At 45.1% G+C, this 25,727-nt stretch overlaps 1 protein-coding gene across 1 annotated transcript in view; it reads left to right on the top strand.

Annotated features, from left to right (window-relative positions):
• The window catches only part of PALMD (palmdelphin), a 33,287-nt gene that overhangs the window by 5,482 nt on the left and 2,078 nt on the right, over positions 1–25,727 (top strand). Inside the window, exons 2-7 of the mRNA XM_009908067.2 lie at positions 790–870; positions 8,686–8,816; positions 19,179–19,293; positions 20,151–20,184; positions 20,286–20,396; positions 21,647–22,747. Of these exons, the coding sequence (XP_009906369.1) occupies positions 790–870; positions 8,686–8,816; positions 19,179–19,293; positions 20,151–20,184; positions 20,286–20,396; positions 21,647–22,747 (1,573 nt within the window). The remainder of the gene's footprint in view (positions 1–789; positions 871–8,685; positions 8,817–19,178; positions 19,294–20,150; positions 20,185–20,285; positions 20,397–21,646; positions 22,748–25,727) is intronic.

The raw sequence follows: 25,727 nt of genomic DNA, 5'->3' as shown, positions 1-25,727 counted from the left end.
GAGATTGTTCTGTCAGGAGAAGAAAAGGCTTGGAGGAGGCCTTATTGTGGCCTTCCAGTATCTGAAGGGGCTACAAGAAAGCTGCTGAGGGACTTTTTAAGGTATCAGGTAGTGATAGAACTAGGAAAAATGGAGCAAAACTAGAAATGGGTAGATTCAGATTGGATTTTAGGAAGAAATTCTTCACCATGAGGGTGGTGAGACACTGGAACAGGTTGCCCAAGGAGGTGGTGGAAGCCTCACCCCTGGAGGTTTTTAAGGCCTGGCTGGATGTGGCTCTGAGGAACCTGATCTACTATGAGGTGTTCCTGCCTATGGCAGGGGGCTTGGAACTGGATGATTCTTGAGGACCCTTCCAACCCTGACAATTCTATGATTGTGTGCAGACTTTTTCTTGTCCCAGTGATGTGTGGGCTGTGTTAGGAATTTTGGTCAGGACCTATTTCTAATCTCATTTTGCATGGGCAGTTGTGCTCAAATGTTATTCCTTTCCCTGACCTTCCCAACAGTAAATTGTTTTTAATGTGGATCATCCTGATGATCCAAATTAATGTGTTTAACAACACTTCAGAGATGGAGTAATGAAAACCGTACCCGCACAGGACACACAAACTGCTGCTGGGAATTATGGACTGCCTGTGTGCCACAGAAGCTTCTAAACAAGACTTCCTTTACATGGATTAATTTCACCCTACTGAAGACTTAACAAAATTATTTTATTTATTTATTTATTTTTAATGCATCAAATAATTTCTCTAAACATAGTTTCATTGTTCTCTTAATTTGTAGGACAAAAGAAAACTGCAAGAAGAAATCACACAGAAACGTCTAAAAGTGGAAGAGGAAAAAATGAAACACCAACATTTAAAGGTACAGTGCTTGATTCATTTAACTGGGGATAGCCCCAAGTCCTTCAGCACAAATAAAGGCTTTGGATTCAGATTGCAAATCTTCATGCATTTAAGTGAGGTATTTTACTGTCAAATTTTCTCAGCTTTTTGGAATCTGGCCAGGACTCCATTTGACTTTAATAAGCATCACCCTTTGAAAAGAATTACACTCAGGAGCTGATGTTATTTGATCACTTTCATGGCATAAAATGAGATCATGGCCAGGAATAACTCACAGTTCAAAATTAAGCCTGGCATTTCAGACTAGGTGTGTTCACTCCTGAATTCCACTACAGCAAGCTCACTTGTAATAGAGTGCAGAGGCCTAATTACACTATTTTTCAAGGGGGGGGAGGGGGGGGAATCAGCCTCTTTTCATTTGACTATAGCCTTTTGTCAGCTTATTTAACAACTGTTCAGTGAAATAATGCAGTTTCTTTGTATATATTATTGAAAATAATAATAATTTTAAAAAACCAAAACCTACATGTCCTGAAATGTGGCCTAGTAATCTCAGGATTACAAAGTCCAAATTACTAACAAACCAAAAGATCCACCTCTGGAGACACTTGAAATTGCAGCACTTTCTAGCCAGCACCACCATTCTTCAAATGTCTATTGTAATTTGACAGTGCATGTCATTTAGGGAATGAGAAAAACATTGGTGTTTTATATACCCTTTTAATTATGGGACTGGATAAACAGTTTCAAGAAAGGTATGTTGAATCTAGTATCAGAAGTGTGGAGTGTCTAAGTCAAGCAAATGTGGGAGAAGCATACTGGGGGGCATCAAGAAAATTGTGGCCAGCAGGGCTAGGGAGGTTCTTCTCCCACTCTGCTCTGCCCTGCTGAGACCACACCTGCAATACTGTGTCCAGTTCAGCAGAGACAGAGACCTGATGGAGAGAATCCAACAGAGAGCCATGAGGATGATTAGGTGGCTTGAGCATCTCCCCTGTGAGGAGAGACAGAGCCCTGGGGCTGTTCAGTCTGGAGAAGAAAAGGCTGAGAGAGGATCTGATCAATGCCTATTCATAGCTGAGGGGTGGGTGTCAAGTGGAGGGGGCCAAGCTCCTTTTGGGTGGTGCACAGTAGTAAGAGAATGAACAATGGATACAAGCTTGAACATAGAAGGTTTTACCTCAACATGAGGAGAAACTTCTTTACAGTGAAGGTGACAGAGCCCTGGAGCCGGCTGCCCAGAGGGGTTGTGGAGTCTCTGTTTCTGGAGACTTTCAAAACACACCTGGATGCATTCCTGTGTGGACTACCCTGGGTGATCCTGCTTTGGCAGGAGGGTTGGACTAGATGATGTCTGGAGGTCCCTTCCAACCTCTAATGTACTGTGATACTTAAATCGGAATGCTCTTCAAAATAGACACCTGGTCCTGGATTTCATCCCTTCTCCTCAACAAGTGTGTCAAGCCAAAAAAAATATAAAAGATAATTTATAATTAATCAGTTCACTGGGCCACACAAGCCAATGCCAAATTCACCTATGCTGTTAGCTGAGTCCTTAAGAACGGGGCTGACCATCTGTGTCACTAACATCTTGCCTAAAAGAGAATGGAATATCTTTTCCAAGTCCTGAAATTAATGAGCAGCAAATGTGGGACTGTCTTCCTACATCTTAGCACATGGTTGCATGCAGTGCTGCAATTTATGTTCCAAGTTTCCATGTCCATAAATTCAGAATGACTCTTTTGCCCTTCTTTTAAGAAGGATTAACTGATCTGTCCCAGCCAGCCAGCTAATCCTCACTACTGCTGTGTACAGAGTACTGCAGCAGTTTCCTCACAGACTTACTACACGCCTTCAGCTAACATTAAAGGAGCAAAACAGAGCTAAAAAGTGAAGCACACAGACACTCACCCTGCACTTTTTTCTGAATGTTTTATGGAATTTTGCAGAAGCTAAAATACTCCCAGAAAAATGCCACTGGAATGCTTTTCCTTTGGAAGAGAACAGAGAATGTGATTTGTTTGCCTGTTCGATGACAACAAATAAAACAGATACCACATAGAAAGGGTTTGAAGTGAAAAATCAGTTGTTTGTCATAGAGAGCTACAGATACAGATTAAAGGATCTGCAGAGGAAATTATTCCCTTGGCAAAGAGGGACCAAGCATCATACATACATACATATATTTAAACATAGAAATGCATACATGTCATTAGCTATTTGGAGCACCAAAAACAGAAACTACTTTGCCTAGCTGAGTACCAAGGCAGGGACCTAACATCAGATGCAATATTACTATATAAATATCCTCTGCTTGATGTCCTTCTCCTTAACAAATGCTCTTGCTTCTGGCTAATTCAGGTATGGAGAGAGGCTATTTACAAAGGCTTGCTGTGACAGGACGAGGGGCAATGGCTTCTAACTAGAGAAGAGAAGATTTAGATTGGGTGTGAGGAACAAGTTCTGCACCATGAGGGTGGTGGAACACTGGAACAGGTTGTCCAGGGAGGTGGTTGAAGCTCCTTCCCTGGAGATATGCAAGGTGAGGCTCAATGACATCCTGGGCAGCCTGATCTAGTTAGGGATGTCCCTGCTGACTGTGGGGAGATCAGACTGGATGACCTTTGGAGGTCCCTTCCAACCCAGACCATTCTGTGTCAATAGACTCAAACAACACAAGGATCTAGTGCAGAAATCATTTTAAGGCAGATTGTGACTTCTAAAATGTTTTTCTACTTCAGTAATTTTCATTGTGGGCTGATTTCCCTAGCCAGTCAGGTTGATTTCACTCATTTATACTCCTACCACCCATGCATGGCAAAATCTAGAGCTCCATGACCAACATAACTGTCCCTTAGGAAACTATGGCAAGTTAGTAAATCTCACTGTCATGCAAATGTTCCTGTTAGCTAACCATCACTGTCCTGTTCCTCATTTTGTCCTTCATTCCTATTTATAACCCTTAGCAGCAGGTGTATTAAAACATTGTTGTTATCTTTTGTAGGGGTTTGGGTGGGTTTTTTTTGTTGAAGCTCTAGCTTCCCAATGACTTGCTTTGCTATCCCCAAGCTAACTTCTTACAAGAAAGAGGCAGATGAGAAAGGATGTGCTTTCCAAGGGCTTTTCTAGTTTAGTTTGGTAAATTTTTATCTTCTGACACACCTGATCTCTGTTAGTGCTCCCCTCTAAGTGCTGGCCACACTGCTGCTTATTCCAGGAGTTGGCAGTGGTGAGCAACACCTTCTGTGAACAAGATTTATGCCTCCCTCAACAGGCCATAAGGCAAACTGCCATACCTCCAGGACAGCCAGACCCCCAAACTCACAACACCTCTACCCTCCAGCAAAGGATGAATCTTTCAGTGTTAGCCCAGCCCTGTTAAGGAAGACAGAGGAGTTATACCTGGAGCACACACACTGGGTATGATTCACAGAATTTGCATGGATTTACCAAGGGGAAGTCATGCTTGACTAATCTGATAGCCTTCTGTGATGCCCTAACTGAATGCGTAGATGCAGGGAGAGCAGTGGATGTAGTCTACCTTGACCTTAGCAGGGCTTTTGACACTGTCTCCCATAACATCCTTGTGAGCAAGCTCAGGATGTGTGGGATGTAAGAACAGAGAGTGAGAGGGATTAGGAACTGGTTACAAAATAGAGTCCAAAGGTCAATGGTGCCAAGTCCAGCTGGAGAGCTGTGACTAATGGAGTCCACCAGGGATCAGTGCTGGGTCCAGTCCTGTTCAAGAACTTCATCAATGACACTGATGAGGGGACAGACAGAGTCTGCTCAGCAAGTTTGCTGACAATACCAAACTGGGAGGCTTGGCTGAGACACCTGAAGATGTGCAGTTGTTCAGAGACAGACTGAGAGCTGGGCAGAGAGGAACCTGATGAGGTTCAACAAGGCTAAGTGCAGAGTCCTGCAGCTGGGAAGGAAGAATAAACTGCACCAGTACAGGTTAGGAGGTGATCTGCTGGAGAGCAGCCCTGTGGAGAAGGACCTGGGAGTCCTGGAGGACAACAAGTTCCGCATGGGTCAGCAATGTGCCCTTGTGGCCAGGAAGGCCAATGGGATCCTGGGGTGCATTCAGAGGAGTGTGTCCAGCAGATCCAGGGAGGTTCTCCGCCCCCTCTACTCTGCCCTGGTGAGACCTCACCTGGAATATTGCATCCAGTTCTGGGCTCTCCAGTTCAAGAGGAACAGGTATCTGCTGGAGAGAGTCCAAGGGAGGGCTACAAGGATGCTGAAGGGACTGGAGCACTGCACAATGAGGAGAGGTTGAGAGGCCTGGTGCTGTTTAGTTGGGAGAGAAGACTGAGAGGGGATCTGACCCATGTCTATCAATATCTGAGGGCTGGGGTCAAGAGGGAGGGGACAGGCCCTGCTCAGTTGCACCCTGTGATAGGACAAAGGGCAATGGATATGAACTACAGCATAGGAGGTTCCACCTCAAGATGAGGAGGAACTTCTTCACTGTGAGGATCACAGAGCACTGGAACAGGCTGCCCAGAGCGGTTGTGGAGTCTCCTTCTCTGGAGGCTTTCAAGACCATTTGGATGTGTTCCTGTGTGACCTGTGCTAGATTCTATGGTCCTGGTCTGACAAGGGGGTTGGACTCGATGATCCCTGGAGGTCCCTTCCAACCTCTAACATCCTGTGGTCCTGTGAACACTGCTGCAGCACTACTGATGTGTCCATGAAGTACAAAGGACAGCCATTGATTTCTAGCACTCTGGCTATTCCCATCATCTTACCACATCACATATGAGAGTCCCCTTCCATTGATGTAATGAGCCTAATACAAAATAAAAATGCTTTCACCTAAGTTCTGTAACTTAGTGCTGAGCAAGAGCTGCTTTATACCAGGGGGAAATGATGGCTAGCAGAAAGAACCCAAACAGCCCCACAGCTGTCCTTGGAAAGCTGCAGGCCACTCCTGCATCAGCTTGTGCTGATGGCTCTGTGGAGCAATCCTGAAACTGTGGCTCAAAGGCTGTTTCCCAACTGTGCAGTGTGTCACTTTCTTAAAAGCAGTTAATTAAATCAACAAGATCACATGGCATTTTGCTGGGAGCACCCACAAAGTGTTCCAGAAAAAGGCAAAAATAACACCATTGTCTTATGCCTATACTTAGGGAATTCCTTGGGCCTAACCCTATACATACATGAAAGGTTTGCTGATTACAATGGGTGTTATCAGTTTGAGATCTACAGTGCCAGCCTGGCTGTAATTCTCCCAAGAAATAACAGACTTAGTTTTGGAACCAGTGATGCTAGACTAATTCAACTCCAGCCAGGACTAAAGGGGAAAAAAATCTCACCCATCTAGGAGGTCTGCTTATTAAAATCTGAACAGCTTGATTGAAAGGGAATTAATAACTCTGTTCCCTCCAACTTGGGAAAGCAGTATTTCATGGCTAATAAGAGTTGTGCCAACACAAGACTACGCACGCCTACAGGCTCAGGTAAAACCATTCCAATGAAATCTGCATTTATTTCACTTGAGCCTAGGACAAACACCATGAAGTGCTGCCAAGTGATCTACAGCCAGAGTCAAAGCTCAGGACATCAGTCTTTAGTAGCCCTTGTTTCCCCCCAGATTTCCTTGGATCTGGTGTTGAGAGACAGAATACTGACCCATGATGCTAAGGCAACTGTAAACATTGCTCATGTGTTCCAGGGTGAAAGGTGGAAAACACAACACCAAGTGAACAACAACGGCAACCCCAAACCAAACCCAAACCCAACCCAACACCAAACCCAACCCAAACAGAATCACCACCAACCACACCCCCATAAAACAAATGAAAAAAAAACCAAAACAACACCCCCCCTACCAATACCATAGAGTGCCACAGGATTCCCAACAAGCCTGCTTTAGCCACAGCTTCTGTCACCTCACCTATGTGACAAGCAAGTGGGAAACTGCATTTTCAGTCAGGTCCTACATGCGTCTTTCTTCACCACTTGGGCCTCACTAATAACCTTATGCAAAGCACAAAATTAAACAAAAAGTGTAGGAAGCAACAGTTTAAGTGACTGACAGGATGCAGGTTGGGATTCCAGGCACAGCAAGCAGCAGGGAGGTTAATATAGCTTTCTCAGCCAGTGCCATGCACAGATTTGCCTTAAAGCAGTAGTCAGATTCCAATTTCACCTTCATCCACATCCTAAAATGAACACAATTCTACAGGAAAACCAAACCAAAATAACACACACACACACAAAAATCAGCCAAAACCCCCAAGCAAAACAAACCAACAAACAAGCAAGAAATAAAATCTAACATGGGGACAGCTCAAGGAATTTAAATCACACATAGGAAATGCTGAGCTAATTAAAAACCCTATATGTATTTTTTTTCCCTCCCCAGGTTCAAAGAGGTTAAGAAATTGTAACTCTCACTTCTTGCAAGGCAGCAACTGGATTTATATTCCTGAGCTAGACTGAAGGGTGTAAAAAGAAGGCAAGAAAGTTTGCATGGTTTACAGCCTCTAGCTTACAAATAAGAGCTTTGCTCAGTGATTGATTGATTCACACAGGTATTTTTGAGAGCTCTCCTGACTTTCAGATGCCACCTTTCATATTGTGAAGCAGCTGTAGGAAGCAATCAGTGCTCACAGCCACATTTTGCAAACTATTCAAACACAGCTGAGAGATCCACTTGTCTATACACACTCAATGCTCTCCTGTATAAAGCACTACTGTACAGAAAGAATTCCACAGGTAATGAAAAGGTCAAGTTCTAAGCGTGCAAGCCGTAGATCACCCCTACAACAGCGATTCTGAATACACAACAGGTCTGCTGGAATGCTAGCCAGACATCAACCACCCACACTCCCTCTCTCTAGTCCTGCTCTCACCCCCCACATCCTCACCGGTTGAAATACAAGCTCACAATGTGAGTATAGACTTAAAGACAGAAACCTTTCACTTTCAGTACCCCCTCCCAGAATCGAGGCAGTGCCATGACCTGTGACACCAAGGCTATTGAAATAAACTACTACATTTCTGACCAGAGCCTTCTGCACAAGCCTATAAGATGCATGCTTTGATGCAACTCTTTGGCTTTGTTGAGGACAAACACACCACTGGATCCACTTATTAATCACAGAATCACAGAACATTAGAGGCTGGAAGGGACCTCCAGAGATCATCAAGTCCAACCCCCCCTGCCAAAGCAGGATCACGCAGGGTAGTCTGCACAGGAATGCATCCAGGCAGTTTTTGAATGTGTCCAGAGAAGGAGACTCCATAACCTCTCTGGGCAGCCTGTTCCAGTGCTCAGTCACCCTCACTGAAAAGAAGTTTCTCCTCATGTTGAGGTGAAACCTTCTATGTTCACGTTGGTATCCATTGTTCCTTGGCTTATTGCCATTGTGCACCATCCAAAAGAGCTCGGCCCCCTTCACATGACATCCACTCCTCAGATATTGATAGACATTTGATCAGATCCCCTCTCAGCTTTCTCTTCTCCAGACTAAAGAGCCCCAGGGCTCTCAGTCTTTCTTCATAGGGCAGATGCTCAAGTCCCCTAATCATCCTCGTGGCTCTCCCTTGGACTCTCTCTAGCAGATCCCTGTCTCTCTTGTTACAGTTAATGCAGCAGGTAGCAACTGACACCTCCTAGGTACTTGTTGGACAGACCAATAAAATGAGACTTTTTTCTTAACTACTTTGGGTTTAAGTCAGCCTCAAGAGACAAATTTGGTTTAGTATTTCTCTTTCATGCAGCACAAGAATGTACCTATGGCATCAAGACAAATGCAGGAAATGACTGAACAGCCTGACTTTTAGAATGTGCTAACTTGTCTGTTTGTTTCCACACCAGAAAAAGGCCTTGAGAGAAAAATGGCTCTTGGATGGCCTTAGCTCTCTCACTCCAAAAGAGCAAGAAGAAATGCAGAAGCAGAACTGGGAGGACCAACAACGGACTCGTGAGCTGGAACAAGATATTCTCAGGTAGGGCGGTACCTCTATCTGTCTTGCTGGGTTAAAACATGGCCTTCTTAATATCCCTACCTTATTTTGCAAAGGAATAAAAGGTCAGCAAGGACTAATCATAAGGAATTTGATACACAAAGCGAAGCAGCCTTTGCTCTGTTCTGTAGTCAGCTAGAAATAACCAATGCAGAACGCAAGCTTCCATACAGTGAACATTATCAAAATGCACAATACTTGCAGAGTATTTGTTTCTCTAATTCCATACATGCCTTTCATGCTGTACTCAACAGATGCAGAGTATATGGGGTTTGCTCTGACAGAGCAATTGTTGAAGCAGAATTTCAAAGTAACAGTAAACAGTTTTAGGAGTTCCTCAGTTTCACCAGGTCCAGCACACCCTCTACCCTAACACAGCTGTTCAGAGCAGTGTAAGCTGTCTAGCCCCATTAGTATTCCTTGCTGGTTTGTCACCAATTCAGTCTCAGAAGTCCATTTTACTTACTAGAGATATGCCTACAAATCTCATTGCCTAGTGCCTCCCAACCACATAATGCTAGCTAGCATCAAGCTCCATAGCCATTCTCACATACAACTCCTTTATTTACTACAAACATGATTCTAGGAGCTCATTAGCTGCAGTTAGTCCTTCACAAATACCAGTGGGCTCTGTACACACCCAGCTACTTCCCTGGGTCCAGGCATACTGGCCGATACTATCCATCATGACCCCCAGAACAGATGAAGTGTTACTGTTCCTTCAGATTCTGGCAAGTTCCATCCTGCTTTTTTGAGGCTTCCTCCTCCAGTTCAGTTCAACAGCATTTTCCTCCAGCATACTCTTCCTCTACTGTCCTCCTACACACACTTTTGGCAAGTTGTCACCAAGATTACCTTCTCCTGTTACCTCCCACCTCCTTACTCCATCTCTTCAATACAAACGATAATTTTCTTGGCTGGCAGGCTGCAGCCTAGTGCTAGTTTGTCTTGTAATTATGCTGTCTTCTACAGGACACCTTTTCACACAGAATTCTTTGTTGCAGTGCTAAGAGGTAGACTGTGGGCTCTAAAAATACACCAGCAGGTTGTGATTGTGAATAGATGCAAGCAGGGTCCCTGTGACAGTAAAAAACAGAGCCCAGAAAACAGAGCCGTGTGGGGAAGGACTGGCCCAGCAGCAACAGAGAAGTTGCACTGCACAAGTAGCTCCCCACCAGCCCACTGGAAATTACTGGAAGGACAGACTCATATTCCAAAGCCCTGCTGACTTTGAGTAAGAGATGGAGGTTCAGCCATGATCTTCTTTATGTCCCAAGAAATCTGGCGATGGAAGACCTTTAAAGCTATTTTTTTTTTCAGCCTCAGAACCAAGTCTAAGCTGGATTTGGTCTGTGGCTATATTGGAGGAAGGAGGCTTTTATTCTGCCTACATAACCTACATCTACACTGTTGCCAATTCATTTGACAACAGCCGTGTGAAAGACAAGCAAAGCTCCTACAATGGCTGAACACCCCCAGCTCCCTCAGCCTGTCCTCGTAGCAGAGGTGCTCCAAACCCCTGAACATTTTTGTGGCCTCCTCTGGACCCTCTCCATCAGGTCCATGTTCTTCTTATACTGAGGGCTCCCAGACCTGGACACAGTACTCCAGGTGAGCTCTCAGCAGAGCAAAGTGGCAGAATCACCTCTCTGAATCTGCTGGCAACGCTGCTTTGGGTGTAGCCCAGGATGTGATTTGCCTTCTGGGCTGCAAGCTCACACTGCCTGCTCCTGTCCAGCTTCTCACCCACCAGCATCGCCAAGTCCTTTTCCTCAGGGCTGCTTTCTATCACCTCATCCCCCAACTCTGTATTGAGAGCACAGGTGTTCCAGCACAGGTGCAGAACCCTGCACTTGCTCTTGTTGGACCTCATGAGGTTCACCTGGGCTACCTCTCCAGCCTGTCCAGATCCCTCTGGTGTATGAACAGCACCACTCAGCTTGGTGCCATCTGCAAACTTAGAATACATAGAATAAACCAGGTTGGAAGAGACCTTCAAGATCATCGCATCCAACCCATCAACCCATCCAACACCACCTAAACAACTAACCCATGGCACCAAGCACCCCATCAAGTCTCCTCCTGAACACCTCCAATGATGGTGACTCCACCACCTCCCCGGGCAGCCCATTCCAATGGGCAATCACTCTCTCTGTGTAGAACTTCTCCTAACATCCAGCCTAAACCTCCCCTGGTGCAGCCTGAGACTTCTAGTGCTGGCTGCCTGGGAGAAGAGACCAGCCCCCACCTGTCTACAACCTCCCTCCAGGTAGTTGTAGAGAGCAATAAGGTCACCCCTGAGCATCCTCTTCTCCAGGCTAAGCAATCCCAGCTCCCTCAGCCTCTCCTCATAGGGCTTGTGTTCCAAGCCCCTCACCAACTTCATTGCCCTTCTCTGGACACGTTCCAGCAAGTCAACCTCCTTCCTAAACTGAGGGGCCCAGAACTGGACACAGTACTCAAGGTGTGGCCTAACCAGGGCAGTGTACATGTATTACTAGTAATTTAAATTTAAAAAAAAAGGTGTAGAATTCATAGAATCAATAAGGTTGGAAAAGACCTCAGAGATCATCAAGCCCAACCTGTGCTGTCTTGTTGTTTTGCTTCGCTGTGCTGTTTTGCAGTGCAGTCTGTGGTTTGGCAGGGGTTGGGTTTGACCTTAGTTGTTTAGTTTCTATTTAGACACCTGCATATTAGGTATGAATTCTTCTCCTGCATAGCTGCAGTTGGTTAACTGCAAGCACAAGCAGTGCTTGTACATGTAGATGGCAGATATTCTGACCATAAATCAGCAGTTCAGATGCTGATGAAAATAAACACATTCACCTGCAGCTATCGGCACTGCAGTGGGGGGGGAATAACCAAGCTGCAGTAAATGTTTGTAGTTGCTGGTTTTAAAAACATTATTATTATTTTTCCAAGGATGTGAGAGGGCATTTGCCTTACTACAAGTGCTGAACAACACCTGTGAATATCTTCTTATTTTTATATACACTTCTTTCTCATGGCAATTGATTCTTTTGCATGGTGAACTACACATTTCCACAGCCATTTGTTGTTGATACCAGTGTTACCAGTGAAGTTTTCCTGCCTGTGACCACGTGGGAAGCTCCAAATTGCTTCCTCTTTGAAATGATCCCTCCTACTTAACACACATGTGAAATACTTCAGATTTACTTGTCTGATTCATTCCTCTGCAAATGTCATTAGCATAAACTGAAAGGATCAGCTGACAAAAAGTATAACACCAAATGGCACACTGTCTCCACTCATAGTAACAACTTCACAAGTGTAATGCATCCTTGGAAGGAAAATCAGTAAAGAAATGCCAAAGACACTCCTGAGCCACTGTGAATGAGGAGGACTTAGAACAGAATAGAACAAACTAGGTTGCAAAAGACCTTCAAGATCATTAAGTCCAACCCATCATCCAACACCATCCAATCAACTAAACCATGGCACCAAGCGCCCCATTCAATCTCTTCCTGAGAGAGGTGACTCCACCACCTCCCCACAACCTCCCTTCTAGTTGTAGACAGCAATAAGGTCTCCTCTGAGCCTCCTCTTCTCCAGACTAAACACCCCCAGCTCCCTTGGCCTCTCCTCACAGGACTGTGCTCCAAACCCCTTCCCAGCTTTGTTGCCCTTCTCTGGACACCTTCCAGCAACTCAACATCTTTATTAAACTGAGGGGCCCAGAACTGGACACAGGACTCAAGGTGTGGCCTACCCACTGCTGAGTACAGTGCAGAATGACCTCTCTGCTCCTGCTGGCCACACTATTCCTGATCCAGGCCAGTATGCCATTGGCCTTTTTGGCAACCTGGGCACACTGCTGGCTCATGTTTAGGCGGCTGTTAATCAGCACCCCCAGGTCCCTCTCTGTTTGGCTGCTCTCCAGCCACTCTGACCCCAGCCTGTAGCACTGCTTGGGGTTGTTGTGGCCAATGTGTAGAACCCAGCACTTAGATGTGTTACATCTCATGCCCTTGGACTCTGCCCATCTGTTCAGCCTGGCAAGGTCCCTCTGCAAAGCTCTCCTATCTGCCCCCAGCTTGGTGTCAGCTGCAAATTTACTGATGATGGACTCAATGCCCTCATCCAGATCATCAATAAAGATATTGAACAGGATGGGGCCCAGCACTGATCCCTGGGGGACACCACTAGGACTGGCTGCCAGCTGGATGTGGCACCATTCACCACCACTCTCTGGGCTCAGCCCTCCAGCCAGTTCTTAACCCAGTGCAGAGTGCTGCTGTCCAAGCCAAGGGCTGACAGCTTGGCCAGGAATTGGCTGTGGGGGACTTCATTCACTTTGTTAAAGTAAGAGAGGCAGTTTATAGGTTTGCAAGACCTTGCTATCCAAAGAAATGTCTTCATTGCTTCTATACTTACTCTCATAACCAAACAATCTACACACTGAGTCTTTAGCAGCTTTAGCAGCTTTTATCTTCACAGTAACACAGGAGACAGGCAAGGACATTGCATTTTACAGATGGAGAGTGGAGGCAGAAAAACATGTCCAGAGTTGTATGAGAACTTCCCTCTGAACTACAAATTACACAGAATGTTAGGGGCTGGAAAGGATTTCAAAAGCTCATCCAGTCCAACCCCCTGCCAGAGCAGGATCACTTAGAGCAGGACACACAGGAACACATCCAGGCTGGTCTTGAATACCTTCAGAAAAGGAGACTCCAGAACCCCGCTGGGCAGCCTGTTCCAGTGTTCTGTCACCTCACAGGGAAAAAAATTCTTCCACAAGTTCACATGGAACTTCCTATGTCCTAGCTTCCACCACTGCCCCTTGTGCTGTCATTGGGCATCACCCAGCAGAGCCTGGCTCCATCCTCTTGGCACTCACCCTGCACATTGTTATAAACATGAATGAGGTCATCCCTTAGTCTCCTCCTCTCCAAGCTCAAGAGCCCTCAGCTGCCTCCGGCTCTCCTCATAAGCAGGTTTGTTCCAATCAAGCATCTTTTGCTATGAATTATACTTCCTCCAACTCCTCTGGAAAAACAGCCACACTACCCTCCAGACATCATTACTTGGCTTAGACATATCCAGCCTAGTTTCAAACCTGCCAACAGCAATACAGAAAATCAAGCAATACAGAATTCAAATTAATCAAGTCCAGTAGAAAGTACAAAATATGTACCTCCAGTGCTTTTGCTATACCACAGACACTACCCAAGCTAACAAAAGCTGGCTTGACCACATATATGGGAGGTCATACCTTTGTCTTTGCCCTGCAAATCAAAGATTGCTAAGCTGACCATGTCACACAGTAGCAGTAAGATATATTTTTGAGATGCTGAGTAGAACACTTTCCCCTGAGCATCTATTAAACCCGTGATAGGACAAGGGGCAGTGGATATAAACTACAGCACAGGAGGTCCCACCTCAACATGAGAGGGAACTTCTTCACTGTGAGGGTCACAGAGCACTGGAAAGGCTGCCCAGAGAGGTTGTGAAGTTTCCTTCTCTGGAGACTTTCCAGCTCTGTCTGGATGTGTTCCTGTGAGGCCTGTGTTGGATTCTATGGTCCTCCTCTGGCAGAGGGTTTGGACTCAATGATCTTCAGAGGTCCCTTCCAACCCCTAACATCCTGTGATCCTGTTTATTCAGGGAGCTTTTGTCCACTCTGATGGTTGTTCTGGGTGGGTTTTATCTTCAGTTAAAAAAATTAAATATCTGAGTCACTTTAAAGACTTCTTGAACACCCTTAGACTGATCTTTGTTTCTTTCTGCCGAGAGGACAATCACAGGTGGAGGCAGATTATTGACAGTAGCAGCATGGGGCCTTTCCATCATCCATATAGGACCTCTGTCTTGAAACATTCTTTACCCTGGTGTCAGACAGAGCTAGTGTGTGCCTGCCAATCAGTTCAGATTTGAGCATTATTTTGATACAAGGGAGTGTTCCATCCTTTGTATCAACAACAAACCAGTGACTAGCAAGTGGCTCGGACCACCCTGCAAACAAATAGCTGAAAGTTCCAGTTAGGGATGGAAAACAGCATTTACATTATGCATCCTAGTCACCCTCTTTACATGTTAGAAATTACAGAGAGCCAAGTAAGCATGTCCTTGATCTGCCTACAAGCTGAATGTAGAATTAGCAGTCCCCTTTTTGACTTTAATCTTCAGCTAAGAGCACTCATTCTTGATGGAATTAGTTGCTAAACAACACACTCGAAAATGCACAAACAACATCACATTACCAAAGGCTTACTCGATTGTTTGTAATGTGATATAGGAAGGAAGGCTAAGGCTAGAAGGACTCCAGAGCTGCTGAAGTATTTGACTCACCTCTAAACATGTGAGGACTTGCTAAACTGCCTTTTCCTCTCAGTCTGGTATTCTGCAGGGTGGTATCCTCCTATCTGGTTTTCAATCTTGGCAGTGGTGCCAAGCCAAGTCAGATCAGCTGGTGGCTGACAACAGTCAGGTACACCCTCTAGAATTCCTAACTGCTGCTTTGGCAGATAAACCTCCAATTCAGTGCCTCATTTTCTGAAGTTTCTTCTTTCACCAGCACTTTCATAGTAGTTAATTTCCACTCTCAAGTAGCGAGCATTGAGAGAATTGCTTGGACACCGTAGCTGTGCCATACTTCCATTTCTCTACAGAACACAGCAGCACCATCTGAAAGAGTTTCTTGTCATTGCCAGTGCAGCTGTTAGCCCATGTCAAGCCAAACACCAACTATCATTGATCTAGAACTTTCTAAAGACTTAAAAGGCAGAGAAAAGGTCCTGGCCTAACTTTTCATCTGTAAGAAATGGAAAGGACTTTGATTTCTTTGAACTATACTGATTGCAACTTTAAAGTTTCCCTTTCAACAAATTCCTGTGTGCACACTCACAATTTCCTCTGAAAATGAACCATAAAAATCTTTGTCTGTATGCAATTGTGAGTGCAGAAGCAATCCCCAAGGCCTAGGTGCAATTCCCATTACATGGGTATGAGAATTGTTCCCTAGCCTCACTACCTACTGAATCAGTCCTCTTAATCACCCCATGGAGTGGGTGTTGGTAGTGGTGTGAGAGCCTATATGAACTAAAATCATACCTTTCTTGATCTCCCAGATAGCTATAGGAGGTTTGGCATCTTTGGTAGTTTTGGGGTTGTGTTTTCACTTCCTCTCTGCTCATCCCATATTTTTTTTAGAATACCTTTCCAGGCTTCTTCCTCTTCTGCTTCTTCCACCTCTGTTCTAGGTGTGTTGACAGTCTAGACTAAAACAAACTGTTACAGTTTGAAGAGGGAACTTTAGCCTAGTCCCTGACTGCAAAGACTGAAAGTAAAACAAATTACCATTGGCTGTAAAAGGAAAATAATGCTAAGGTCTATAGAATTCGTTGGATGGCTAATGGGGAATAAAGAGAAGAGGCATAAACAGTTCTTTCTCTTTTCTTCTTCTTCTTCCATTGCTTCTGCTTGCAACTTTCTTCTCTCTCTCCCATGGCCTTGCCAGGGGATCTCTGTTTTGACTACTGTGTGAGTAACAGGAAGGAGGGAGAGAGTGGGGGAGAAGGTGAACAGTTCCCTGGATCCACCCAGGGAGGGGGTCTGAGGAGTTTCTGTGTTGATTACAAATTGTATATATATTACACATTTATTGTATATTTTGTGCATATTCATTACATTTCATGTTTCTAGATTGTAACTTGCTTGTCAATAGAGCTTCATTTGCTTCCATCCCAAACTGAGCTGGGCTGGCAATTTTATTGTGGGGGTAGTTTCTCCAAATTAGTTGGGGGGGGTAACTTCAATCCACCACATAAACCCACAGTGGAAGTTAATGATTCCTCCCTTAATGATCCTTCTGTCAGCTTTTCATGATCAATTATTGCATTTTGATAATATTGCAATCACATCTTATCTAAAAAAGCACTATTTCAATATATTAAATGCTAATCTGCAAGCCATGGAGGAACACACAGGCTCATTGCATTACTTCCTTTTATAGCCCTCCAGGAATATTCATCCCCCTCAGAATTTCCACCTTTTAGCACAGGGATTTTCATGGGTTTGGCTACTGGGATGATGAAGGGACTGGAGCACTTCCTTATGAGGAAAGGCTCTAGGGCTTGTTCAGTCTGGAAAGCAGAAGTCTGAGGGAGGGGATTTAAGAAATGTCTATAAATGTGATGGTTGGGGGTCAGGAAGGAAGGGACAGAGAGGGGACAGGCTCTGCTCACCTGTGCCCTGTGATAGGACAAGGGGCAATGGATGGAAACTACAGCACAGGAGGTTCCACCTCAACATGAGGAAGAACTTCTTCACTTTGAGGGTCACAGAGCACTGGAAAGGCTGCCCAGAGAGGTTGTGGAGTCTCCTTCTCTGGAGACTTTCAAGACCCATCTGGATGTGTTCCTGTGCAACCTGTGCTGGATTCTATGGTCCTGCTCTGGCAGGGGGGTTGGACTTGATGATCTCTGGAGGTCCCTTCTAACCCCTAACATCCTGTGATTTGATTCTAGATCTTCATGGAAAGTGAAGGTTAATAAGAATTTCTATCTAACATGTAACAAATACATACTTATGTAGAAAGGAACACTGTTGAGTAGAAAGAAAGGGGGGGAAGAAGAACGAAGAAAAATAAAACAGATATGGAACATGTGCTTAAGTCACTACCTTAGTCACCAGAGAAGAGAGTTTGATTGAGATACTTCACCTCAGAGGTGTGCTTTACCTGGGCATAGCTTTCTTCCTCTCTCACATATGTACTGGTATGTTCATCCTAGACCTCTTTCTGTCTAGAAATGTTTCAGCAAATACAGCCCTAAGAAAATAAAGACTAATTAGGAAAAAGGATGCCTTAAACATTGTATTGTATTTAACATGCAAGAAACCACACAATATAGATTGAACACAAATTTTAGAAGGGGCAGGAAGGGAGCTGTGATCCCTTTTAAATAATGTACAAGCTTAGAACCAAAGTCATAAACCCAGAAGAAATTCTGACTGCTGAGCTTCAACCTCCCTTCAGCACAGCAGTGAAGGTTTTCAAAGAGAATAGCCCATCAGCCAAGTCTCAAGTAGCAAGATAGTTCTGGTTTGCAGTACTAAAATCTGACAGGGATAAGTCAAATGCTGAATGTCCTCCTGTCTTACAGAATATCTGGAGTTTGGATATTTAGCATTCAGAAGGGGCAGGCTTTCAGACTTGGTAAAACAAAGCTCTCACTGGCTAGACCTGGGTACAACCAAGGATCCTGCTTAAAAATTGATTCCTGGTGTTGTAAACCTCCCCTAATAACAATTGTAAAAGGTACTTGCTACTAGCACCTGATGGTCCTGCATCTGGTGAGGAATAACAGCAGGCACCAGGACAGGTTAGGGCCTGCCCTGCCAGAAAGCAGCTCCATGGAGAAAGACCTTGGAGTGCTGGTGGACAGCAAATTCTGCATGGGACAGCAATGTGCCCTTGTGGCCAAGAGAGCCAATGGGATCCTGGGGTGCATCAAGAAAAGTGTGGCCAGCAGGTCTTGGGAGGTTCTTCTCCCCCTCTACTCTGCCCTGCTGAGACCACCCCTGCAATACTGTGTCCAGTTTTGGGCTCCCCAGTTCAAAAGGGACAGGGATCTGCTGGAGAGAGTCCAACAGAGAGCCATAAGGATGATTAGGGGGTTTGAGTATCTCCCCTGTGAAGAGAGGGAATCTGATCAATGTCTATCAATATCTGAAGGGTGGGTGTCAGGTGGAGAGGATCAAGCTCTTTTCAGTGGTGCGCCGTAATAAGACAATGAACAATGGATACAAACTTGAACACAGAAAGTTTTACCTCAACATGAGGAGAAACTTCTTTACAGTGAGGGTGCTGGAGCAGGCTGCCCAGAGAGGCTGTGGAGTCTCCTCTGGAGACTTTCAAAACCCAGCTGGATGCACTGCTGTGCCGACTACCCTGGGTGATCCTGCTGTGGCAGAGGGGTTGGACTGGATGATCTCTGGAGGTCCCTTCCAACCTGTAATATTCTGTGATTCCTTTAGACAATATAAAAGGGAAATTTTGCTTAAGATTTGAGGAAATGCCATGGGGGGGACCCTATATTCTTTATTTATGGCTTCCTGACAAATCAGTTAATTTCAGCCACTAGTATCTTCTGATGGAATCTATGGCAGGTAATTATTTAGTTAGATAGTTTTTAATCTAAAAGCTGATGATACTATTTCACAGTCTTTCCTGAGGAATGCAAAGTTGTAAGTTGATCTCATTGCAGCAAAATTTGTCAGGGTAAGTACAACCAACCCTACTAAAGCCCATATTCACAACGTACTGAATTTGCAACACTCTCCTCTGCGTGGTATTAAATCAAGAGAGAATTGTGATTGCAGGCTGGAGAAGGAGATTGAGGCTCTGGAAAGAGAGGAAATGGAAGTCTCAACTAAGGAAGAAGCAATTTTAAAGAAACTGAAGTCTGTTGAGAAAACAACTGAAGACATAATAAAGGTTAGCACCAAATTACTCACTCATCATAACAACCAGGGAAAGAGGAACTACCTGGGTCCTGTGAGTGGTCACGAGCTTTTGTCTAAAGTGACAGTCCTTCAAATACAAGAGAGGGCAAAATGTTTTGCTGTTCACGTGCTCGGTTGTCTCCATATGCTGATTTATGGAGGTGGGGGAGCAATCCCTATCATCACTCATCTACATCTCAGGTCAAAAAAAAAGGGCAAGAAAAAAAAGCATCAGTGCCACTGCCAACAACCAGCACCAGCACCTCAGCCAGAGAGGGAGGCAGCTACAATAGGTTCAGTCCCTCAAGTGACCTGCCCAGCTCAACCGCATCATGCTTTCGCCAAGTGCCTGAGGGGGGTTATAGTGAAACATGACTTTAATATTATCAGTCTGTGTCACTGTGGTAATTGAATATCATAAATTGCCTCAAAAAAAAAAAAAGGGGGGGGGAATGTGGGGGGTGGGGTGTGCTATTCTTAAAGACATTGTCCCTCTCTCTCAAGATCTGCAGGGAGATAAGCACAACCAGAGAGCCAAGTAGAACTTTCCACAAATCTTTGAAGCCAGCTAGTCTGGGGCACAGTGCCCAGGCTTTGTCACTGATTAACAGGGATGAGGTGTCCTTTCCTGTGTGATTTGGAATCACTCTGACAAAAGAGATCAGAAAACAAAGCATCTTGCTTTCTCCCTTGCTGTGCTCACACTGAAGCAGGTTCCACTTTTAGCTCTTTCTCATTTTGAAGCTGCACACACAAGAAGTTAAAGCTCTTAGGTAAAACAAAGCAGTCTCTAGTTAAACATCTTAACACTGACTAATTGCATTCATTGTCAATGGCTCTCTTTCCTAGTCTGTGAAGACTGAAAAAGCAGGAGTTGAAAAAGGTATGTTTAATCAGATTTTTTAACAAAACAAAAAGAAAAAAAGGATTCTTGTAGAGGTCAGTGAAAACATACTAAATGCTTTGTGGATCTTCTTTACTCAGAGGCAGCAGACTACATATATGCCAACATACCTGACCTGCCCAAGAATTTCAGGCCTTCTGCACTGAGAAATGCAGCACATGCTACCACCGAGGAGGAAGAAAGGAGGAAAGGTACTGGTTATCAAGAACTCCAAAGGATGCCTTCCAGTATCTGAAGGATACTGGCCTTCCAGTATCTGAAGGGGGCCTACAAGAAGGCTGGGGAGTGACTTCTTAGGATATCAGGTAGTGATAGGACCAGGGGAAATGGAGCTGGATGTGAGGAAGAAGTTCTTCACCGTGAGAGTGGTGAAGCCCTGGAATGGGTTGTCCAGGGAGGTGGTTGAGGCCCCATCCCTGAAGGTGTGTAAGACCAGACTGGATGAGGCTCTGGCCAGCCTGATGTAGTGTGAGGTGTCCCTGCCCATGGCAGGGGGGTTGGAACTAGATGATCCTTGTGGTCCCTTCCAACCCTGACTGATTCTATGATTCTATGCCAATCTGCACAAAGGCTTCATAGAATCACAGAATGGGCTGGGTTGGAAGGGACTTCCAAAGGCCATCCAGTCTGGACCCCCCCTGCAGTCAGCAGGGATGTCCTCAACTAGATCAGGTTGCCCACAGCCCTGTCAAGCCTCACTTTGAGTATCTCCAGGGATGGAGCCTCAACCACCTCCCTAGGTAACCTATAAACTGAATTTAATACACTTTAAAGAGAATGATAAACACTGCAGACATAGGACAATGCTGGTTTCACTGAAGTTGTGTTATTGGTGAGGTAGTCAAAGCCAGGAGGTGGGACACTGGTGTAAGGTGTGTGCCACTGAGATGAAGGATAGTGTTTTCAACATTGTCACTTCTTCCCAGCACTTCATTCCTCCACCTGGCATAACTTGAAGTAGTTCCTCCCTTCATACCATAAATTTCAAGTCTTCTCTCTACACACCTACTAGCAAGCCAGCTGTAGCCTAGTTATTTCCCACCTACAACAAAGCCTCCTAACCCCTCTGAGCGCTCAAGACTCTTTAGTCTCATAACACATAACATCTCTTCCAGCTTCTACTGCCCAGCACACCAGAGGCCAAGGTTCAGTCTGGCTCTCAACCACATAATGAAAAATGGCTCCTTGACAGCTTGTTTTTCTTCATCAAATTAGTCACAAATGAAAACTTCCCCCCACCACCACTTTGAGTTGACAGAATGGAAGGTAGCTAGAATCCAATCCAACTAGAATCCAATATGTTGGTTATTCATGTGATCATTTCATGTAATTGATAATTCCTTCTGATAGTAATTCTCCAGTGCTCAGAGCACTGTCAGAACTCTTCTGTATTTCTCCCCACTGCTGCTTCACCACTTTAAGCACTCATTTCTTTTAACAGCATTGTTTGCCATGGAAATTAAGGTCGAAAAAGACATGAAGACAGGAGAAAACACAGTGTTATCAACAATACCTCTTCCCTCAAAGGAGTTTAAAGAGACAGGAGTCAAAGTGTATGACGATGGCAGGAAGTCAGTCTACGCAGTGTCCTCAAACGGCAGCACAACACGAAACGAGATGGATGAGCTCGCTCCCGTTGAGGTGGAAGACCTGCTGCGGCAGGCCACAGAGAAAAACTCCCAGTCTCCCACCGAGTACCATGAGCCTGTCTTTTCAAACAAATTCTGCAGACCAGTTACTCCTCACAAAGACAAATTAGTCCCTGGACCAAAACTGGAAGACGCTCACAGAAGAGAGCTCAATGGATTTAGCAACCATGAGACAGAATTCTCTTCCAAAACAGAGCCCTTTCTGCAGCAACAGAAAGAGAATGGGCTTGAGCTTCCCAAGGTAATACAGCCAAAATCTCCCTCTCCAGTCCTTCCACATTCAGAGAACCAAGTGCACACTAATCCTGAAAACAGGATGATCCCTGGGGAAGAAAGAAAAGTTGCACTTGAGGAAGTAAAACCTTACCAGAACACAAGGGAAAGACATAACGAGACAAGGGTCTTCAGTCCATCCCATGTGAACGAAACATCCCCTGCACCTCAGGATAAGGAAGATGCTCAGTACAGTGTTGTCCAAGCTGTACCATGCTATGTGGATGACTCTGAACCAGTGACAATGATTTTCATGGGTTATCAACGCATTGATGATGATGATGACCCAGAAGGAGACCAAAAACTGTCACGCTACGATGGGGTTATCCGCGCAGAATTGGTTATCATTGATGACGACGATGAAGACGACAGCAAATCTGAGAAGCCAGCATATCACCCCATAGGCCACTACAGTCAGGTTTATCAGCCACCAAGCAGGAAAAACACAGAAGTCCCACAGACAAACCTTGTGAGCAGTCTGGGCACAAGCCTGAACAAAATACCCCACAAAAACTCCATCTCTCTGCGAGAACAAGAGGAGCGCTTGAGCTCACCCACACCCCCTGCTCAGCTCCACCAACAGCTGTCTGGAGATGGTACCGAAGATCCCTCACTAACAGGTAACACAAGGGGGAAATCCTGCCACTGCTGCTTGCTCATGTAGCAAACTGCTACTACTCTTATCCACTAGCAGCTGCTTCACTTTATACTGTTCAGACTGTTTGATGGACTAATATGCAATTACTAATCACTTCCTTGCTCTCTCCTTCGTTACCAAATGCCAGCCTACATTTTGGTCCCGTTGGATTATTTCATCTCTGCCAATGCACAGCAAATCTGGAAAATAAACAAATCTCAGAAAAGCCATTTCTGTAACCCTCAGAGACTAAAAGCAGTTCTCTTTCAAGTTTGTTAGTGCTACCTCAGTTAGGCAGAATTGGGCTTTAGGTCTACCAGGTAACTAAAAGCATTGCTGCTTAACACTGTCTCCGTGCTGGAAGGTTTTTGTGCCTGACTACATTTTAACTACTTCCTAGATAATCCAAGTTGGTCCTTAAAATCAGAGAGACTTTTTAACATCCAGAATTACTGGACAGTTTCCTGGAATCAGCATTGCCAGTCTTGCCTTGACAATGTTTATGCAAGTTTTAACACTTTCTTATTTACCTGAGTTAGGCATTTTCAAAGCCCTTGAAAGACTTGAAACCCTTTAAAGGCTTTGAAAGGGTTTTCACCACTACATGTGGTCATTCCAGATAGACCACTGTTATTTTCAACAGTTTTTTTTTACATTCTAGTAACACTCAAGGTGTCTGTTTCTTCAAATTTCATAGTAAAAGGTTTGAAAGAACAATAGCAAGATCATGCAGAAACACAGAGAGCTGCTCCTTTGTGATAATGTTGCACTTAGATTTAACTGTATGCATTAAAGTTCATTTGCAGAGCAGCAGATTGCAGACAGCAGCCACATTCCACTTCAAGGAAAGAACACTGTGCTTGAATTACAGGAAGACTGGGGTCCCAATCCCACATTCTCTCTTTGCTCCTCTTCCAGACTAACAGTTTGCAATTTGGGCCCTGTCTAAAGCTGCTTTGGCAGCCCAGCACTTCTCTGCAATACTGGCAAAGCCAGGGGAGGGGTTGGTCACCAGATGCTGTAAGCAGCTCCCTCTACTCTGCTCTGGTGAGACCCCACCTGGAGCATTGTGTCTAGTTCTGGAGCCCCTATTACAAGAGAGATCTGGAGGTGCTGGAAGGTGTCCAGAGAAGGACCAGAATGATGATCAGAGGGCTGGAGCTCCTCTCCTATGAGGACAGACTGAGGGAGTTGGGGTTGTTCAGTCTGAAGAAGAGAAAGCTCTGAGGAGACCTTCTTGTGGCCTTCCAGTATCTGAAGGGGGCTACAAGAAAGCTGGGGAGGGACTTGTTAGGGTGTCAGGGAGTGATAGGACTGGGGGGAATGGAGCAAAACTAGAAATGGGTAGATTCAGAGTGGATTTTAGGAAGAAGTTCTTCCCCGTGAGGGTGGTGAGACACTGGCACAGGTTGCCCAGGGAGGTGGTGGAAGCCTCATCCCTGGAGGTTTTGAAGGCCAGGCTGGATGTGGCTGTGAGCAACCTGATGTAGTGTGAGGTGTCCCTGCCCACGGCATGGGGGTTGGAACTGGATGATCCTTAAGGTCCTTCCCACCCTAACAATTCTATGATTCTAATTTTGCATCCACATGTACTGAGTGGGAAGAGTTCTCAGTAAGACTCTCCTATAGACTGAGAGCGTATCTTATGCAGTCATGCACACAGCAGCCTGCAGTATTCCAGCAGTGCTACCCAGCCTTTCTGACTAATGAGACCACTGCACTTTGCTATCACTGGAGAGGACCCTTTTTTCTCTCATGCACCAATCCTGCCACATGCACACTTCCTTGTGTCCTTCAGGACCAAAGGCTCCTGCCAGCAACTCTCATGCCAGCAGCTGAAAGCAGACATGGCTGGTAGAGGCAAGGTAAACCAGCTGAGCAGCTGCTCCAGCCCATTACATTTTGGGGCTAGTCCCTTCATTCTCCCATCACACATGTCTAGGTATATAATGGAAGAGCAACCACCTGCTTGCTATAGAAGTTTGTAACTCCTCCTACAACCCACCACATGGGTGCCACTGAACAGATCCTGGGAAGAGGTTTCCAAGAAGGAACTATGAGCTAGCAGTACCATTCAGGGGGGCCACACACAGGCCAGGGGATGTGAGCTAGGTATCTGTAACAATTTTTGCTTACTTTTATCTACTGAAAGAAGCATCTGAAATGTCTCTGTTTTCTTCCTGCCACTCATGGACATTCTCCAAACCATCTGGGTTCTCCTCTTACGAGGTTAGTGGCAAGCAATCACTGACTGTCAGGGAAGAGGAACATGTGTAAGTCTAGCAAAGACATTTGAGAACCTCTTCTGCTAATCTGTATTTGGTCTTACCCATTTACTTAAAAGTATTCTACCAGAGAGTAAATAATTTGGGGGGGGGGGGGGGGGGGGGGGGGGGGAATGCTACCAATTAAATTAAAGGCAGATTGGCAACTGCCTCAAAAACCACACCCCAACAGTCAGCACTGCCTCCAAATGTCTTAAGGGCCCAGCAAAATTTGGAACTAAGACACATTTTCCTTTACCTCTCCACCTATTCATTGCCACTCCCTGGGACATTTTAATCAGCAGAAAAAGCCAGGAAGTGACTCAGTTTCCCCCCTAGCAGTCCTGTAATCCTGCTGTGACTTCTAAAAGGCAAACAAAACCAGGAAAGCCTCTTCAATCTAGAACAATGTATTATATGGAGCTCTTTCTTAGGGAAAGAAATTGTTTCCAAAGCAGGCACTGATGACCTAGCAGGCCTACCAGGTTCACCCTAAACATCACCAGAGAAAGAAGGGACTATTTTTTGGTATCTCATCACTCATTACTAAACAAACAGTACAATGGGGTGGGGGGTTGGGAAATCTTCCCTGAAATTAAATGTTTAAATGCTGCAAATGCCTCTCAAACAGGCAGTGAGGACTCTTTCAGAGAATGGAAAGCAAGGAAGCACAAGACAGACCGCTGGGGACAGTACCTC

Source organism: Dryobates pubescens, chromosome 11, assembly GCF_014839835.1.
Source record: "Dryobates pubescens isolate bDryPub1 chromosome 11, bDryPub1.pri, whole genome shotgun sequence".
Taxonomy (NCBI): Eukaryota; Metazoa; Chordata; class Aves; order Piciformes; family Picidae; genus Dryobates; species Dryobates pubescens.
Note: the sequence above shows the minus strand (reverse complement) of the source record. Positions and strands in the feature narration are given on the sequence as shown.